The sequence below is a fragment of the Danio rerio genome, chromosome 1 (assembly GCF_052040795.2).
Source record: "Danio rerio strain M-AB ecotype USA chromosome 1, GRCz13ab, whole genome shotgun sequence".
Classification (NCBI taxonomy): Eukaryota; Metazoa; Chordata; class Actinopteri; order Cypriniformes; family Danionidae; genus Danio; species Danio rerio.
The window spans coordinates 57526145-57546043 of record NC_141021.1 but is presented as its reverse complement, the minus strand read 5'-3'; the positions used below and the strand labels follow the sequence as shown (position 1 = coordinate 57546043).

Genomic DNA, 19899 nt, shown 5'->3' with positions numbered 1-19899 from the left:
TGTTGATTCCTGTGGGTCCAGATCTAATTCTTGAAATTATACTCTCTTCCCTCCTTCTACTTGTTATTCTTCCTTTATCCAAATTTCTTTGTATATTTAACAACCACCCCCATTTCCTTCCTCCCATTGTTTTTGCCACCTATTTTTAAAAGTGGCTTGATTAAAACCTCCATCTCACTTTTAGTATATTTTATTTCCATGATTTCTTGTAGCTTCTTTAGCGCCCTCGTCTGCCAACTCATTCCCTGTTGTTCCATTATGAGCTGGAACCCAACAGAACTTAACTTCTAATCCCATCATCTGAATGCGATATAGTGTTTGCAATATCTCGATTAATATATCTGCTTTCAGAATGTCCATACTCTAACGTCGTCTGCGTATGCTTCTCATAGATATATACATTAGATGTCGCTTGGTCTGTCTATTGGACGGAATGCGTCAATAGCGCCGCCATCTTGGTACAGGGTAGCGCTCCTTTGAAATGAATGCGGGACCAAGGTACAGTGGAGGACTGTGGCCATCCAAAGCCAGAGATATACACATATACACATATATCTATGATCGGGAGTTTTCCTGGATGTTAGTATGTATTTTTTTTTCTAATTACGAAAATTATAATTTTACATCACTTTTTTTTACATTGATGGATCAGTGACCGCACGGGCATTCCTGACAAAAAGCTTGTGTTTGTGTATGGAAATGTACTATTCACCCTCCCTGTTTAATCTGATCTAATCATGTCCATGTAAAGTGACTGGAGTCGAGGGCTCTAACAGCCTGTGTGGATGAAGCTGTTGAGTAGTTCAAGCCGAGTGGGCTATAATACTTCAAACTTTCATATAATGAGCTTTAATTAAATTCGATTTATCTGTATTTGTTCAAAAGGCTTCTGGAACATTCTGCTGCTGACTAATACGCATTTGCATCGTCACTTTAATGGGCGGGACTTGGAGAAGGACCGATCTAAAATCGCTGCAAAGTTAAAGTTATCTGCTTACGTTTGCATGCAGATCAACACCACTGCTTATGTATTTAGTTGTGCGTGCACAGAAAGTAAGTGTATTTGGTTTGATTGATGTAAATGTCTTGTTATTTCAGATCGCGGGTGAAGGACGATTTTGGAGTTGTAACTGATAATAGTCGATGATTAAGTTAACTTTCATGTTCAGTATACCTAATTCACGTAATGTAAATACTTTACATGGATAAACGTGATCGTTTCATCGAGTTATTTACTACTTTTACTTGATTCATTTAATCATTGGAAAATGTGCCTCAGTCACGTTTAATGGTCTATTGGCGCCCTCTTGTGGACAGTTAGGGAACAACTGCTCTAATTATTTCCATTCATATGGTGTGCGGTTACTGCAATGTGAATTCATATTTATAATTATAAGTATTGTTATTTGATGTTCTAATTCTTATTTATATAATTACTTATGTGAGATTATTTTTATATTGTTTCAGAAATCCTCTTCATTAAATGGTCGAATGTGACATGGAGTCTGAGTGAATTCTTATAGATGACAGTAAACAGTTCTGACCGACTGTCTGCAGGGATTCAGATACACCTGAATCAGTTCAAATTAAAACCTCAGTTACAGTATTTCTATAGCGCTTTTATAATGTAGATTGTGTAAAAGCAGCTTAACATAGAAGATGAAAGTAAATTGAAACTGTAGACATTTCAACACAAATATGGCATTTATATCTTTAATCACAAATCTAGAATGTGTCGTAGTTCCCGGCCTTCTCATTAATTATCCACTAATCAATCAATAGCAATAACCAATAATAATAAAGCCAAGATGTCTGAACGCAGCACAGCACTTCAGAACAAGCTGAAGTCAATCTGGACAATCTGAAGAGTCTCTTTTCTGCCCTCATTATACAGATTTTCTTCCCTCCTCCTCCTCATCTCTGGGTGTTCTCGCTTTAACCTCTGACCATCCTAGGACATTTAGCGGTCTGAGAGGTTTTCTGTTGTTCTTGGCCCCGTTCACTCACCACTGCTAGCTCAGGTCTACACTTCAGTGTTGCCTTTGCTAAATTCTGGTTATATGGGTTCACATACATTGTCATATGGTGTATAACTTGATAATATGTCACTCGCTCTCCTGAATGCCTCTTATAGCTTCATTTAGGTGTTTAACATGTATAATCAGTGCTTTACATATTCAGTTATTCTCCAGCTTCTCATGTGTTGCTTTTCTCCAGGTTTACTCAGTTTGGTCCATGTTTATTGCACATTACTGCACACTTTTAGAGAACACACAATCTTCTTCAAGTGTTAATCTGTAACAACTACTTTTTTTGAAGCTACATTAAAGAAATTGAGAGACCACTAAACAACTTTCAGAGATTTATGTGTATTTAGAATAAATGTATATGAGAACGGGTATAAATAATTATTGTTACACACTGGGGATATGAAATGATCAGCAGTTGTGGTGGTTTTCTCTTTTCTTCAATGATCAGCGAAGTCAAATGGTTTTGATTTCAGAAGAGTTCTTTATTGTCGACAATAAGGAGATTTTTCAGGAGACCCTCAGTAGCATCTCTGCCTGAAAACTCTCTCACTAATGTGCTGGCCTGCTTAAATATACTTTGACAACAATTGTTTTCCTTTGTTCTCCATATATTACACAAGATCCCACCTAGGTTGACCCCCGACCCCAAATTCCACCTAGGTTAACCCCTGACCCACACCTGGTAACTATACAACTTATCCATTTCTTGTGATATGGTAATTCTTCTAATGGTATGCAAGTCTACAAGCAGATTATACACATACAATTTGAATATATAGATTAACTTCACATTTTAAAGAATATAAAATCCACTTCACAGTCAACTCATAAATGATCACTTTTTCAATAGAAATAAGCATTTGATAAGTGTCTTTCCCATTGAATCCAGTCTTTAGAGCAAGCAAAAAAAGATACCATCAGTCCTTAAGCGAATCACATGAAAGATCAAGCAGTTCATCAATGGTTGGCCACGGAATCAGTAGGAAAGTGGATGAAAAAGTCTGCAGATATGAGGATGGGTTGTCCAGGTCCTGTTTTGATGTCTTAAAGCGCATACCAAAAACCCTCTGCATATAAACAAACATACAATCAAAACCTTGCCAACACCACACAAAACATATGTACAAAACCGAAGTATATACAAAAAAAAAAAAAACAGGCCTGCTTACATCTGAGGTATAAGAACAAAAATGTTCCTCAAATAAGGGCATCAACAAACGACAGCGCAGTGAAGAAGCCTTTTCATGTGCTAGGCACAATACTTCCTGCCTACCGCTTCTTCTCTACCTCCTTTTAAGCAGATTGGAGACTTACTACCTAGATCACCCTCTAATGGGTGAGATAGCTACTACAGGTAGAATTTTCAACTAGTAACAGGAAAACTGTTATAATCTTTTCATTTCATTACAGTCAACATAACAAACACACACACATATGCAGAGGTGTAAAGCAACAAATTACAAATCCTCACACTACTGTAATTGAGCAGTTTTTCTCATGAATTGTAATTTACTGAGTAGTTTTACAGATGTGCACTTTTATTTCTCTGAAGTACATCTTAAGTGCTGAATTTGTACTTTTACTCCACTACTTCTCTTCAACCTGCAGTCACTACTTTATTATTTATTGTCTATAAGGATTAGAAAACATCCAAATATCAACGTCTCATGATGCTACAGCTTGATGTTGTGTGGACGCTTCCACAATGACGTCTATTAGATGTTGTATTTTAGTTGCCATACCTGATGAATAAATGTCAGTATTTGACGCTGGTTTTAAGATGTTGGATTTTGGTCACTTTCTAACTCAACCTAAAATATCAACATTATGTGATGTCAAAATAACATTGTCATTAGACGCTGGCTAGACATTAGATTTTAATCTGACATCACAACCTAAATCTAACCTAATATTACCACTGTATGATGTTGTGTGCTTGTTGGGCTATAACTAAATGCACTACAGAATGTTACGTTTACACACATCCACAAATTACATGTAAATGCATCGGCTTTCTACAGCGTAATACTCACTACTCTTGAGTACTTTTGAAGTGTTTACTCATACTTTGAGTAATTTTACAACAGATACTTTTACTCTATCTGCGCTACATTTTTAGGCAAGTAGTGGTACTTTTACTTGAGTCTGATTTCTCGGTACTCTTTCCAGTGCTTAATTTGTAAACTGCAAGGTCCCAGAACAGATCGGGGTAATGGATCCACCATGTTACCAGAGAAGGGAGAGGTGCATATATGCCAACACTCCCAGAATTTCACCCCCCACACCCCCATTCTTCAGTTCGTGCAACACCCATCTCCCCCCACACAGCAATATAGGGGAGTGGAGAGCACGAGACTGATTCCAGTGACGCTCCAGGGACAGATGAGTCTTTGCTGAGGTCCAGCTTCCAGCCTCCACTGCTCAGACTGCAGCTCTGCACAAGACTTTTGGCCAGCGAAGAAATTAAAATGGTTGTGCCGAACTGAGTCTGGTTCTCTCAAGGTTTTTTTCTTCACTCTCCTATTGGTGAAGTTTTTTTCCCCTCTTCGCTGTCGCCACTGGCTTGCATGGTTTAGGATCTGAAAAGCTACTCATCGATGAATTTGCTCTTTAATGTTGGACTCAGTAATGATTTTAAACCACAATGAACTGAGCTAAACTGAACTGAACTTAAACACTAAAAACTGAACTAGTCAAGTCAATCAAACCATGCAACAGTACATTACACAGCAGACTGAAATTGCGTTTCTCCCATACTCCAATGTGCAATTTAAAACAAGACATGACACACACTAAACATTTAACTAATATAGTACAATAGATATTTAATAAATATACAATAATAAACTGTGAGCAATTACCAGATATCCTATTGAAAGTTTGTCTAAACAGCAAATGATACTAATAAAAGTATGAATGATGTCATGTTGACCTGTTCTACTTTGTTTCCCTGATCCAGTTACTATGACCATTTATGTGAAGCTGCTTTGACACAATCTACATTGTAAAAGCGCTACACAAATAAAGCTGAATTTAATTGAAGAGTATTGTGTGCTAACAAAGTAGATCAGGTCAACATGACATCCTTCATACTATTATTAATATCATTTGCTGTTTAGACAAATTTTCATGAGTGCAGTGAATTCAAGAGTACTGGAATATATAGAGCAGAGTGAGTCTTATACGAAGGTGGAAAAAACATTAGATTTATTCACATAACATGCAGATTTAATATTTTAATTTACAACAAAAGGCTCATTATGAGTAAAAAAAGTATATGAAATTACAAAAATACATAAAAATAGTAACAAATAGATTTTGTGTCATATAACACATCATGACATTTCTGATATAGCGAAACTGTAGGTGTCCTGTACATCAATTTACAATATTGGCCTGATGTGTTAGGGTGAATGGTGTAAATGAGCTTGGCTAGTGAGATATTTACATGTGTGAATGTAACATGGTGACTGATGTAATTATGAATAAATGATTTAATCTTGAGTAATTATCTCCTGAACTGGATCATGTCACTCTTCAATAAGCCGCTGTTTATCTTTAGTCAGACTGAAGGAAAGCTGAATCACTCGACACTGTCCAGAATCATCTCACATGTGTGAAGAGACAGAAAGTTTCTCTGTTTTCTCGTGGTTTTCTCTCTTCATGACGTGCTCCATCACAGGTGGAGGAAACAGAAAGAGCATCCGCTTATTTGTGTTTTAATTCTGCAGCATTGAGTTTCTCTGTGAGCAGATATGAATAAAGCAGTTCCTGCAGCATTTCTTCCTCTTCTCTGATGCACATTAATGATGGAGTGTTTCAGTCACTGATGATGATGTTTAGTCGTCCAGCAGAGTCTTTATAAACTCCAGCAGCACGATCACTGACACTTCACTTCTGTACAGTTTAATGTGTCTGTAGAGACTCCACATTCAACATCATTTAATACCTATTTATACTGAATAAAACACACAGAAACACACACATTATGAAGCATCACTGCATCATCTGTGCAGCTGATTGATCAACTGACATTATTTTATGATCTATGAGGATGAATCATTACTACTTACTCCAGTGTCTCCAGTTTATAATGTGGATCATCTCTTAAATCAGAGAGCAGCTTCACTCCTGAATTTCCTACTTTATTCCAATACAGATCCAGTTCTCGGAGGTTTGAGGAGTTTGATCTCAGAGCTGAAGCCAAAGCAGCACAACCTTCATCTGAGACGTCACAATTCCACAACCTGCAGAACAACAACACAACTTTCATCAATACTTTCAAACGCTGTTGTGCTGCCACCTATCGGGCATACTAGTCACTGCACTGTAGGAGAGTCAATATCTGCTGAACCTTCTCAGCAAGAAGCATGTCAGTGTGTAGAGACTTTGACATTGAGAAAACATGTTTTTATGTTTTGGAAGTAAGAATAAAAAAAGGATCAAAATTCAAGCAAGTGTCCAGCGTCTACAAAACATTACCTAATGGGGACAGCAAAATCAGCAATTCACTGTAACAATACTCTTCAAAACAGCTCATCAATAATTATAATCCATAATAACACAAATATAAAACATAATAAAGCGAGCAGAACTGCAGAAAAGTGCTGGATGTGTGTAGTAAAACACTGAACTATAATCCAGATCTAGAACATGATCAGAACAATCAGATGCAGATGAACACCTCTAGAAGAGTCTTTCAGCTTCATCAACATCAATACAGAAGGAGAAATCATCTTCATAATGTTGTGTTGAACTGAACACATGGAGCTTTCAATGCTTTCATCAATAACTGAGGGAAATGAAGATTTCTGCTGACTAAAGGCTGATATAGGCAAGGCAGTGTTGCAGTAGGTTGTGCTGTCACCTCACAGCAAGAAGGTTGCTGGGTCGCTGGTTCGAACCTCGGCTTAGTTGGTGTTTCTGTGTGGAGTTTGCATGTTCTCCCTGCCTTTGCGTGGGTTTCCTCCGGGTGCTCCGGTTTCCCCCACAGTCCAAAGACATGCGGTACAGGTGAATAAGGTAGGCTAAATTGTCCGTAGTGTGTGAGTATGTGTGTGGATGTTCCCAGAGATGGGTTGCGGCTGGAAGGGCATCCGCTGCATAAAAACTTGCTGGATAAGTTGGCGGTTCATTCCGCTGTGGCGACCCCCTTTTAATAAAGGGAGTAAGCCGACAAGAAAATGAATGAATGAATAAAGGCTGATATATGACATTATTATTCTAATATGAATGTGTTTTGCTCAAACATTTGCTTCTGCTTCAGGGATTCCTCATGTTGGCTTTATTATTAGTGTTTTGTCTAAATGTTTCTAAAACTTCAGCTTTAAAGATCATTTCCTTTTACTCAACACAGACATTATTCTGCTGAGAATCTTCATTTCTGTAAACTCCTGGTACAGCATGAGTGCAGATACTTGAAGAGAAATTCATCTTCAGGAGAAATATTTCTCTAATGTAAATGATGAAGATCTTAATAACATGATGATGATGAAAATCCCTAAAATACTGTAGAGAACATTAACTGAGATTAATGTATGATCTTACGTCAGTTTTTCCAGTTTACAGTGAGGATCCTTCAGTCCAGCAGAGAGCAGCTTCACTCCTGAATCTCCTACTTTATTCCATGACAGCTCCAGTTCTCTGAGGTTTGAGGAGTTTGATCTCAGAGCTGAAGCCAAATCAGCACAACCTTCATCTGAGACGCCACAACCACTCAACCTGCAGAACAACAACACACTCTTCACTCTCAGTTCAGCAGATCAACAACACACACAGAGACTTTACACAGTTAAACCTGTAATCTGTGTGTGCTTCATGTTTCAGTGAGTTTGTTTACTTTAGTTTTATTTTGTGAAATTGTGTATTAATGTGTTCTGTACATCATCATCACATCTGTGCTTTATCAGTGTGTGGATGTGTTTGTTGATCAAATAAAGAAATGAGCTGCGGAAATAAGTTTATACTGAGAGTAACAGACAATAATGAGGCGGCGTGTAGGATTTAAATCAAACTTTGCTTATCAACACATACATAAAGCACATGTATATACACCTATTAAACACCCACAACAACATGCAGACATACATATAAACTCACTACATATAAACACACTTATACACACTCGCATATACATATAAACTCCTTACAATCCTTGAATAAACACCCATATTAACACAAACAAAGCCACATTAACACACACACACACCTATTAACACACGCAGATGTACATTATATAAACTCGCTGCATGCAAACACACCTACATATATATACACACACATATAACCTCAATGCATAATCTTCAAGCTTGCATAAACCTCCAGATAACACTCGCGCAAACATATGAAATAAAGTTTACAAAAAGAATTATCCCGAATCAGGTTATTATAAAGCTTATGAAATAAAAATAAACTATAAAATATATTAGAATGATTTTTATGTTAAACCTTTTAATTTAATTAGGTTATTACACACAAATATAAATGGATAGATCAGATGTCCAATATCTACAATTTTAAGGCCTACACACTTCTTGACTTTTATTATTATAATTATTATTCTTTTTCGATGTTTTTTGATGATGTCATAATTGTGAGATTTTTGTATCGTTTAGATTGTTAATAAACAAGTTAAGAATCAAAAGACACGCGAAAGAGAAACCATATCAGAGCTGCACTATTCCAGATGCCGCCTGTTTTTATCATTAAAAGGGTGGTCCACTATGATATCATATTTTAAACTTTAGCTGGTGTGTAATGTAGCTGTGTGAACATCTCTGAATGTAAAATGCTCAAAGTTCAATGCAAAGGGAGACCTTGGCTTTTACAGAGTTAGCTTAGCAAAGCCTACAAGGAAAGAATTTTGGGGATTACAAAAAAAATACTTCCGGGCCTTATGAGATCACAAACGTACTTTTACCACGCGCACACACTGCGCAGCTAAGGGGCGTGGCCAGAGGCGCTGTAAAAATGCTGTCCTGCTATTTACACAGAGCTTCTCTATTTCTGTATTTGGGCTTCCAAACGACACAACACAAAGACAAAAGTGCTTACAGTTCAATATTAATTATGTTCCAGAGAATTATAAAATACACAGCAAGCATGATTTAACAAAACAGCTCCAGAATTTCTCCCAGTTCAGTGACATGTACAGTGTCTAGCCTTAACGGTATGTTGTAGCAAAGATGTAAACAATGGGAAATGCTGTTTTGCACTGCAAATGATTTAGCTACAAATTTATATTCATCAGTCAAACTGCACACACACACACACACACACACACTTTACCGGTGTGAGGAGCCTTTCTCTATGTGTGCGCGCGACTTTGCATTGTTTCTTTTTAGGCAGATTTTCCATGCGTTTTACATCTCAGATAATAAACTCGCAAAAGATATGTGGATGATTCATATTACTTACACATGCTTATTCTGAATATATGTGAAGGGCGTTGTGTAACCCGTTGAGTTAAAAAAATACAGGAGAGCTCGCCTAACTCTTGTAGCAGCAGAAAAATCAATCAAGGCTCACACAGGTCTCATCCGACATCTTGTGCTTTATTCTTCTGTCAACAGCATCACTGTATATTACAGAGAAATAACTTAATCCGAGCATCAGAGAAAAATAAAAATATACACCGGTCCTGCGCACATACGCTTGTTACACACGTTTAGAGAAAGTTTATTATTCACGCACACATAGACACACGCAATAGCGATGTCTCTTAAAGGAGCCGCACCCCATTTTCACTCGTTACAGACACATGTCAGATTATTTTAGAGAGCGGGCATGAGGTTGACTGACTGTTTACGCAGCAGAAAAGTGCATGCTTGTACGGGCGTGATGGGGAGCTGATCCACGAATCGCAGCACATTAAGACACATCAACAATCAGTGCCTCTTGAGGACGGGCCTTTCAGAGGAACTAGTAAATATGTCAGTCGTTTTCATGTTAGCAAAAAGAACTGTTATAAAAGATCATGTGATGATGAAAATGTGTGTGAATGGACAAACCAGCAGGCTGAGCACACTGTAGCACATCTTAAATGTTGTTTTGCTTATGTATTCTTGAACGCCTGAACAGTTTCAGTATCAATGTTATTATATTATTAATGACCTCCAGGGCATCTGGAGAGCATCAAGAGCGTCTGTTCTCCACGTCTCATGGCTTCAAACGCCAACACGTGTTCATTGTGTGTCAGCATTGTCTTCTGAGGCGCAAGTACATTTATTAAATAAAGAAATGATAGACGCAGCTTCTTCTATCACAGTAAATTCTGTTTTTATTGTTGATATTTGGCGCCAGTTATTTAGGAAGTGATGATTTTGTTCTCTTTGACTCGTTGGATGGAAACACTGCTTTATTCACTCATCTTTTATGCAATATTCCAGTTTTGCACATAAATTTAATTAATATATTTGGATGGAAACAGATATTGCCTACATTTTAGTCACACACAGAACAAAGTCACTGTCACCGACTCGGTCCCAGTCATTCCCCTCGCTGACCAGCAGAGGTCACCATCTCCGGACTTCTAACCATTACGTCATCCTTTCCACTCAGAACCCAGCACACCTGTTCTCCATCTCACTAATGACCCACGTACCACATACAAGCAGCTCACACACACACTTCATTGCGAAGTCTTGTTTAGCCCCGGCCAGCATTTCTGAGCGGTCTATCCTGCCTGATTTCCCGTTGATCACTTCAGCCCGTTTCTCGACCCTGCTCTGTCTTCTGCCTGCCCTTGACCTAAAGCCTGATTTCACGGACTCTGATTCTCGCTGCCTGCCCCTGACTAAAGCCTGTATTACGGACTCTGAACCACGCTGCCTGCCCTTGACTCAAGCCTGGTAATCACTCTGCCTCTGTTATCTGCTAATCATCGTTGAGTTGTATGTTGTATGTTCGCACAACCGTGCGAGGTGTTGATGTTTAAGTGTGACTTAATAAATACTGCAAAATGGATCCCTCCGTGTCAGTCTCCCCGTTACAGTCACGTACAAGAATGGCTTGTCCTTTTTTAAAAAAAATTTGCTAAAATTCACTGTCCTTCGACAGGAACATGTACTGTTAATAGATTAATAGGATTATTATTCTGTCTAAAAACTATATTGTTCAGTTCTGCTTACATTCTGAATGTCCTAAAAGCCTCTATAACTTTATCAATAATAGGGCAGACACACACAAGTGCACTTTTAAATCTATTAAAACTGATTAACGTGTAGAAAAGTGGAAATGTGTGTAAATTTTTTTATAAACGTCACACATAACATTACTTATTATAATATACATAAATATTTAAATACTTTAAATGTAAAATTACCTATTAACTTGAGTTTTCCCATGATAACTGTCTCTGTTTTGCTGATGCAGTGGTGTTGCTTTTTTAATATATGGTCATATTTTGCTACAACTTTGCATGAGCAGATCAAGTTCAGCTGGAGAAAGAAATTGTCTCTTTTTTCAGATGTTGCCATGGTCACTCGTAATATCTGCACTCCATTAATAATGCCTTTTTTATAGTCGCGGTGTGTGCACTTAACTCTGAGTTGGTCTACTTAAAGTTGATTAACCCAACTCGGATCAGAGTTTTTAATCTCTCGGTAAATCAACTCAGAGTTCAAGTTTAAACTCCGAGTTGGTTGAACCTCCTTCCTAAAACAGGCCCTGGAAAGTAGTGTGTGTTCTGGATGTTTCCTGCTGTGTGAAGCTGAAAGTTTTGAGAAATGAAAGCGAGTATTGAGAAATCAGTAATAGAGATAGTAGAAATCTAAATGAAATAAAGCTGACATTTCTGTGGGTTCAGTTGTGAATTTGCCTCGTGTCTTAGAAGAATAATGCAGCCAGAGATGAAGATTCTCTCATTCCTCACTGATTTATATGACTTTATAATAGAAAACGCTGAAAGTGCTGAAGCTCATCCTGAAACTGACAGAAGTGAAGCAGAAAAACAGAGGAAAACACTTCTGGATGAGCTTCACTCAATGCTTTCATCAATAACTGAGGGAAATGAAGATTTCTGCTGACTAAAGGCTGATATATGACATTATTATTCTAATATGAATGTGTTTTGCTCAAACATTTGCTTCTGCTTCAGGGATTCCTCATGTTGGCTTTATTATTAGTGTTTTGTCTAAATGTTTCTAAAACTTCAGCTTTAAAGATCATTTCCCTTTACTCAACACAGACATTATTCTGCTGAGAATCTTCATTTCTGTAAACTCCTGATACAGCATGAGTGCAGATACTTGAAGAGAAATTCATCTTCAGGAGAAATATTTCTCTAATGTAAATGATGAAGATCTTAATGATGATGCTGAAAATCCCTAAATACTGTGGATAACATTAACTGAGATTAATGTATGATCTTACCTCAGTTTCTCCAGTTTACAGTGAGGATCCTTCAGTCCATCAGAGAGCTGCTTCACTCCTGAATCTCCTACATTAATATTCTTAGATAGCTCCAGTTCTCTGAGGTTTGAGGAGTTTGATCTCAGAACTGAAGCCAAAGCAGCACAACCTTCAACTGAGACGCCACAACGCCTCAACCTGCAGAACAACAACACACTCTTCACTCTCAGTTCAGCAGATCAACAACACACACAGAGACTTTACACAGTTAAACCTGTAATCTGTGTGTGCTTCATGTTTCAGTGAGTTTGTTTACTTTAGTTTGATTATATTTGAATATGAATCACTGTGATCTGAACATCATGATCAGGAATCTGCTTTACTGGTGTGTGGATGTGTTTGATGATCAGAATATGAAGTGTGCAGCTTAAATAAGTTTATACTGAGATAGTTGAGAGCTTTTAATACACAATCACAGTTATTAGACTGATCAACTATAAAACACACAATAAACTATAAACATCTGAGATTCACTGCAGGATTAAAGCAAAGTGTGAAACTGATTCTTCACTCAGTGTCAGTCGAGCCGCTGTGAGAATCTGAAACACTCTTTTACACACACACTTCACTCTAAGACTGCACTCACACTAGACACGATTGACCTGAAGCATGTCCAGGTGCGGTCTGGAGCACTCACACTAGTCAAACTAATTGGGATATGGGGGTCAAATGTGCCCAGGCATGGTTCAGATAGTCTAGTGTGAGTACAGCCTAAAACCAGCAGCACATACACTAGATGACAACCTGACAACACACAAGCTTGATGATTTAATGGCGGAAAATCAATTAAAGTAATTAATAAAAAAAGGAACTAATGTTAGAAAAACTATGGTGATGTTCTAGAGCATCAGCTAAAAGCAGTTTCTGTGGTCACAAAAGCACCCTGTCATCTGAACTTTGTTTATTTACTGCAGTTTTGTTCTATGCAGAAATGCTGTGTTAAAACGCCTTCATGATTAATTAACCGTGATGAACTAAAGCACAGTTAATAGTGAAACTAATAGTGAATAGTGAATCTGATTACTAACAGCAACCTGTACATATATTCATCTATTGTAAATCTGTTCATAGCCAATACAACCTGTATATAATGTTGATAGTACATCATCTGTAAATATCACCATAGTTTTTCTATAACTGCACTTTATAACTTATACCCTGTATCCTGCACTTGCTGCTATTGCACTGCTGGTCAGACCTAAACTGCATTTCGTTGCATTGTACTTGTACATGTGTAAAGACAATAAAGTTTAATCTAATCTAATCTAATCTAATCTAAAACTGGTTAATCGTTGCATCTCTACACACTCAACTGTTCACACATTACTGGCTGCTAGTTTCTGTCCTCTACTTATAAGCTAAAAAGGCAGTAATGGTCCAACATTTTTGTCCATTATCACTAATAAAGCCTAGTAAAACAGGGCATCAGTATATTGTAAACCGATGGGTTCAAATATTTTTTCCAGTTATCAAAGAAATGATTTGCTCCTTAATCAGTTTTGTAACTATTAAAAATAAAAACTGTAACATTTACACCAGTGTTAAATCTATGACAGGTGGAAAACATATTCTGTAATTGTGTATCTGGGTCACTTTTGCCATGACCTGTTTTGGCTTTAACAAACGTATCCTTCAGCTTTTTCCTTCTACACGACTGCTGCAATTTCTAGCTAAGAATTATTGTCCATCTGGTTATCTCTATGATGATCACACATAGATCATTAAGGTGTCTGTAAAGGCGTACCTGTTTCAGAAAAAGTTTCTTCAAAATGATTCATATTCAACTCAAATGAAACGCAGCGCCGTGCGAACGGTTCGCTTGAGTCTCAAAATATTTCGGGAGCTCCAGCAGCTGAAATCATGTGGCGCACAGCCAAAGCGAACCTCCGCAAACTCTGCGATAACATCACATTCACCACGCGCACTGAGTTCAATAACAGAAAGCTGATTGGCTGTTGCATGTTGGTCTCATTTGTTGTCGTAATATCGGAAATTACAACAGGACTAGTGAAATAAAGAACTACAACACCACGAAAAACAAACAACAACTAAAAAGACTTTAAATGAGCGTTTGATGTAGCGTTACATCAGAAAAATAAGACCTGAGCAAAAATATTGAAGACCTAAAATTTTGATATTTAAATTTTAGACTTTTTAAGACCCCGCTGTAATTATCAGTAATATTTTATGGCTCAAACACCAAGAGCTCTAATGAGAATCAGACTCATAAACACATGTAAACCCTTGATGTTGTTTCAGCTGAGATTAATGTATGATCTTACACCAGTTTCTCCAGTTTACAGTGAGGATCCTTCAGTCCAGCAGAGAGCCGCTTCACTCCTGAATCTCCTACAATATTATAAGACAGATCCAGTTCTCTGAGGTTTGAGGAGTTTGATCTTAGAGCTGAAGCCAAAGCAGCACAACCTTCATCTGAGACGCCACACTTCATCAACCTGCAGAACAACAACACACTCTTCACTCTCAGTTCAGCAGATCAACAACACACACAGAGACTTTACACAGTTAAAACTGTAATCTGAAAGTAGTTTTCTTCTATTATAATCACTGTGATCTAAATGACAGTCAAGGCTGCACATGACTGAAGTGTGGATGTGTTTGCAAGAAATGATCAAATTAAATAACCGGCTGAGTAAATACTTTTTCTTACCTTTTAGTGGACAACCGGTCACAATTAAAACTTGATTTTATGTCTTAAAATTAAACTAATACACAATTATATGTTTAATTATGAGTTTATTATGATGACAGACCATTAATATAACTTCTAATTTAGTTATCAGCAGGTGTTTATCACTAATGCTGAATATTAGTCACTTCAATATTTCATTAGCTGTAAATGGTGCTTCAGGCTATTCTAATCATATTCAGGCTTTATCTACTCTAATCATATTCAGGCTTTATCTACTCTAATCATATTCAGGCTTTGTCTACTCTAATCATATTCAGGCTTTGTCTACTCTAATCATATTCAGGCTTTATTTACTCTAATCATATTCAGGCTTTGTCTACTCTAATCATATTCAGGCTTTATCTACTCTAATCATATTCAGGCTTTGTCTTCTCTAATCATATTCAGGCTTTGTCTACTCTAATCATATTCAGGCTTTATCTACTCTAATCATATTCAGGCTTTGTCTACTCTAATCATATTCAGGCTTTGTCTACTCTAATTATATTCAGGCTTTATCTACTCTAATCATATTCAGGCTTTGTCTACTCTAATTATATTCAGGCTTTATCTACTCTAATCATATTCAGGCTTTGTCTACTCTAATCATATTCAGGCTTTGTCTACTGTAATCATATTCAGGCTTTGTCTACTCTAATCATATTCAGGCTTTATCTACTATAATCATATTCAGGCTTTATCTACTATAATCATATTCAGGCTTTATCTACTCTAATCATATTCAGGCTTTGTCTACTCTAATCATATTCAGGCTTTGTCTACTCTAATCATATTCAGGCTTTGTCTACTCTAATCATATTCAGGCTTTATCTACTGTAATCATATTCAGGCTTTGTCTACTCTAATCATATTCAGGCTTTATCTACTCTAATCATATTCAGGCTTTATCTACTCTAATCATATTCAGGCTTTGTCTACTCTAATCATATTCAGGCTTTATCTACTCTAATCATATTCAGGCTTTATCTACTCTAATCATATTCAGGCTTTGTCTACTCTAATCATATTCAGGCTTTGTCTACTCTAATCATATTCAGGCTTTGTCTACTCTAATCATATTCAGGCTTTGTCTACTCTAATCATATTCAGGCTTTATCTACTATAATCATATTCAGGCTTTGTCTACTCTAATCATATTCAGGCTTTGTCTACTCTAATCATATTCAGGCTTTGTCTACTCTAATCATATTCAGGCTTTGTCTACTGTAATCATATTCAGGCTTTGTCTACTGTAATCATATTCAGGCTTTGTCTACTCTAATCATATTCAGGCTTTGTCTACTGTAATCATATTCAGGCTTTGTCTACTCTAATCATATTCAGGCTTTATCTACTGTAATCATATTCAGGCTTTGTGTACTCTAATCATATTCAGGCTTTGTCTACTCTAATCATATTCAGGCTTTATTTACTCTAATCATATTCAGGCTTTGTCTACTCTAATCATATTCAGGCTTTATCTACTATAATCATATTCAGGCTTTATCTACTCTAATCATATTCAGGCTTTGTCTACTCTAATCATATTCAGGCTTTATTTACTCTAATCATATTCAGGCTTTGTCTACTCTAATCATATTCAGGCTTTATCTACTCTAATCATATTCAGGCTTTGTCTACTCTAATCATATTCAGGCTTTGTCTACTCTAATCATATTCAGGCTTTATTTACTCTAATCATATTCAGGCTTTGTCTACTCTAATCATAGTCAGGCTTTATCTACTCTAATCATATTCAGGCTTTGTCTACTCTAATCATATTCAGGCTTTGTCTACTCTAATCATATTCAGGCTTTATCTACTCTAATCATATTCAGGCTTTGTCTACTCTAATCATATTCAGGCTTTGTCTATTCTAATCATATTCAGGCTTTGTCTACTCTAATCATATTCAGGCTTTGTCTACTCTAATTATATTCAGGCTTTATTTACTCTAATCATATTCAGGCTTTGTCTACTCTAATCATATTCAGGCTTTATCTACTGTAATCATATTCAGGCTTTGTCTACTCTAATCATATTCAGGCTTTATCTACTCTAATCATATTCAGGCTTTGTCTACTCTAATTATATTCAGGCTTTATCTACTCTAATCATATTCAGGTTTTGTCTACTGTAATCATTTTCAGGCTGTCTGCTATAATCATATTCAAGCTTCATCTACTCTAATCTTTTACTCTGCTTCTCCTGCACACAGATGTGTAGCCTCATCCACTAACAGAAGTAGTTTTACTGTCTTTGTAAAACAGCAGTTTATATACTTTTGTAAATAGTTTGTTTTTTGCAGTAATTTAATGCTGGGTGTTTCATCGTGATGGACAGTTTCTCAAAGCAGACTGTCTGTGCTTCGGCCATACCTGCCAACACTCCTGTATTTCCTGGGAGTCTCTGGTATTTCAGACCCATCTCTTGTTTGATTTTTTAATAAAATGCAAACAGCATACGTTTTTCTGTTATAAAATATTAATGTTCCAAAAACCTAATTTTATATAACAAATAGAGCTGTAAATGTTTTTTTATATACATATTTATATACTTAATATATTTATATACATTATTTACTTAAACTCCTTTTAAATTCAATTTAGTTGAAAACTCCTAATAAACACTGAAATTAACTTAAGTTCCTCTTTACCAGATATAATGAAGGCATGGAATAAACCAAATCAAAACGGAGGCAAAAAATAATAAACAATCTGCAGGCGATGTTCAGCAGCTGATAGACATCAGTTGATGTAATAACACTGCAAAGATTTTTTGTACAAATTGACTAATTGCAGGGTTTGGATGTGTAAATATCCTGTTTAGAAATCTTGCTGTATTTATCTTTTAAACACACGATTGTTCCCGCATGGTAAATCATTATCTATGGTGTGCAGGCTATATTTTGGGTTCTGTTGATTGCTAATTCAAAATAAAAATCTTTCTAAAAATGTATGTGTTGTTTTTATGTTATTGTTCATATTTCACAAGTGTCAGTTCTAACCCTATGAAGATAACAAATATCAACAACCCTGTTATAAGAGAACATTTTAGTGCTCATATTAGTCTAACTCAGGCTAGAGTGTGTGAAAGATTGTTTATTCTGCAGTTTTTATGTATTGCTTTTATTAAATTATAACAGCTACAGCACGGTTTTTAAACTGTATATTATTGCGTGTTTTTAAATGTAAGTGCTTATAATTGACCCTTCGCTAAGCCCCGCCCTCCTTAGTTACTGTTGCCACGCCTGTCAAGCTTTCATGCCTGGCAACAACACAATGTGTGTGCGCTGGTGTCAGACATTGCCAGGGACATTATGGCAATTTTTGGCAAACAGGTGAAATATCCGAGAAAGCCAGACAAAAAAGGAGTGCAGTTTACATTACAGGGGTATATTCAAGGCAAGGCAAGTTTATTTATATAGCACATTTCATACACAGTGGCAATTCAAAGTGCTTTACATAAACAAGAATAAAAGAAACAAGTAAAATAAAAATAAAAACAAATAATAGAAATGATAAAAAAACATAAAAAAGGTAAAATGTGATATAAAAAAATGAAAAAGAAGAGAAAAAGACAATAGTGGAATCTGTCGGACGCAGCACAGTGCTCATTCAGTAAAGGCACAGATAAACAGATGTGTTTTCAGTCTTGATTTGAATGTGCCTAATTTTGGAGCACATCTGATCATTTCTGGAAGCTGATTCCAGCAGCGGGGGGCACTGTTAGTAGCTAAAGGCCAATTCACCCTGCTTTGACTGAACTCTTGGAATTTCTAGTTTATATGATTCTAATGATCTGAGTGATCTGTTAGGTTTGTATTCAATGAGCATATCTGTAATGTATTTAGGTCCTAGGCCATTTAGTGATTTATAGACCAGTAATAATACTTTAAAATCTATTCTGAATGTAACTGGCAGCCAGTGTAAAGACCTGAGGACAGGTGTGATGTGCTCTGATTTTCTGGTTCTGGTTAGAATCCTGGCTGCAGCGTTCTGGATGAGCTGCAACTGTCTGACTGTCTTTTTAGGAAGACCAGTGAGGAGTCCATTACAGTAATCCACCCTGCTGCTGATAAAAGCATGAACAAGTTTCTCTAAGTCTTCACTGGAAACAAAGCATCCGATTCTTGCAATATTTTTGAGATGATAGTATGCTGATTTACTGACTGCTTTGACATGACTACTGAAACTCAGATCTGACTCCAGAGTCACACCAAGATTCTTGACCTTATTTTAGTTGTTTGACTTTTAGTGCCAAGGTACGCATTTACCTTGAGAACCTCATCTCTGTTCCCAAACACAATCACTTCAGTTTTCTCTTTGTTTAACTGAAGAAGGTTTTGGCACATCAAACTGTTAATTTCATCAATGCACTGGATCTTGGTATTACATTTCCTTTTGCCTGCAAGTCATCTTCTTGACTTTAACCGGAGCAATGTCATCTATGACAATCTTAATTTTAGAGTTAAACAAATCAAGGAGAGAATCAACAGAGTCTGCAGATATACTTGGTGCTAGAGATATGGCCTTCATAAACTGCTCACTGGTGTTCTCATTGATGCATCTCTTTCTAACAGAGACAGATCTGTCTTTAATGGCTGGAGTGATCAATATATCAAAGAAAATACAGAAATGATTAGATAGTGCCACATCCTTAACAACAGTCGATAAAATGTGTAAACCCTTAGTTATAAGTAGATCAAGAGTGTGTCCACGATTGTGTGTGGGTCCTTGAACATGCTGAGTCAGATCAAGTGTCACA

At 36.7% G+C, this 19899-nt stretch overlaps 1 protein-coding gene and 2 long non-coding RNA genes across 3 annotated transcripts in view; 1 reads left to right on the top strand and 2 right to left on the bottom strand.

Annotated features, from left to right (window-relative positions):
• LOC559196 (NACHT, LRR and PYD domains-containing protein 12-like) overlaps positions 1-19899 on the bottom strand; it is a gene marked incomplete at its 5' end in the record, with an annotated part of 120545 nt that overhangs the window by 31627 nt on the left and 69019 nt on the right. The window contains 4 exon segments of the mRNA NM_001444605.1: positions 6104-6132; positions 6134-6141; positions 6144-6277; positions 7578-7751. Coding sequence (NP_001431534.1) covers positions 6104-6132; positions 6134-6141; positions 6144-6277; positions 7578-7751 — 345 coding nt within the window.
• Positions 760-2349, top strand: LOC147847029 (uncharacterized). The gene is made up of 2 exons (XR_015477287.1): positions 760-1053; positions 1468-2349. It is a non-coding gene; the product is annotated as an uncharacterized LOC147847029 (long non-coding RNA).
• Positions 2492-3297, bottom strand: LOC147847028 (uncharacterized). The gene is made up of 2 exons (XR_015477227.1): positions 3200-3297; positions 2492-3097 (listed from the first exon to the last, which is right to left on the bottom strand). It is a non-coding gene; the product is annotated as an uncharacterized LOC147847028 (long non-coding RNA).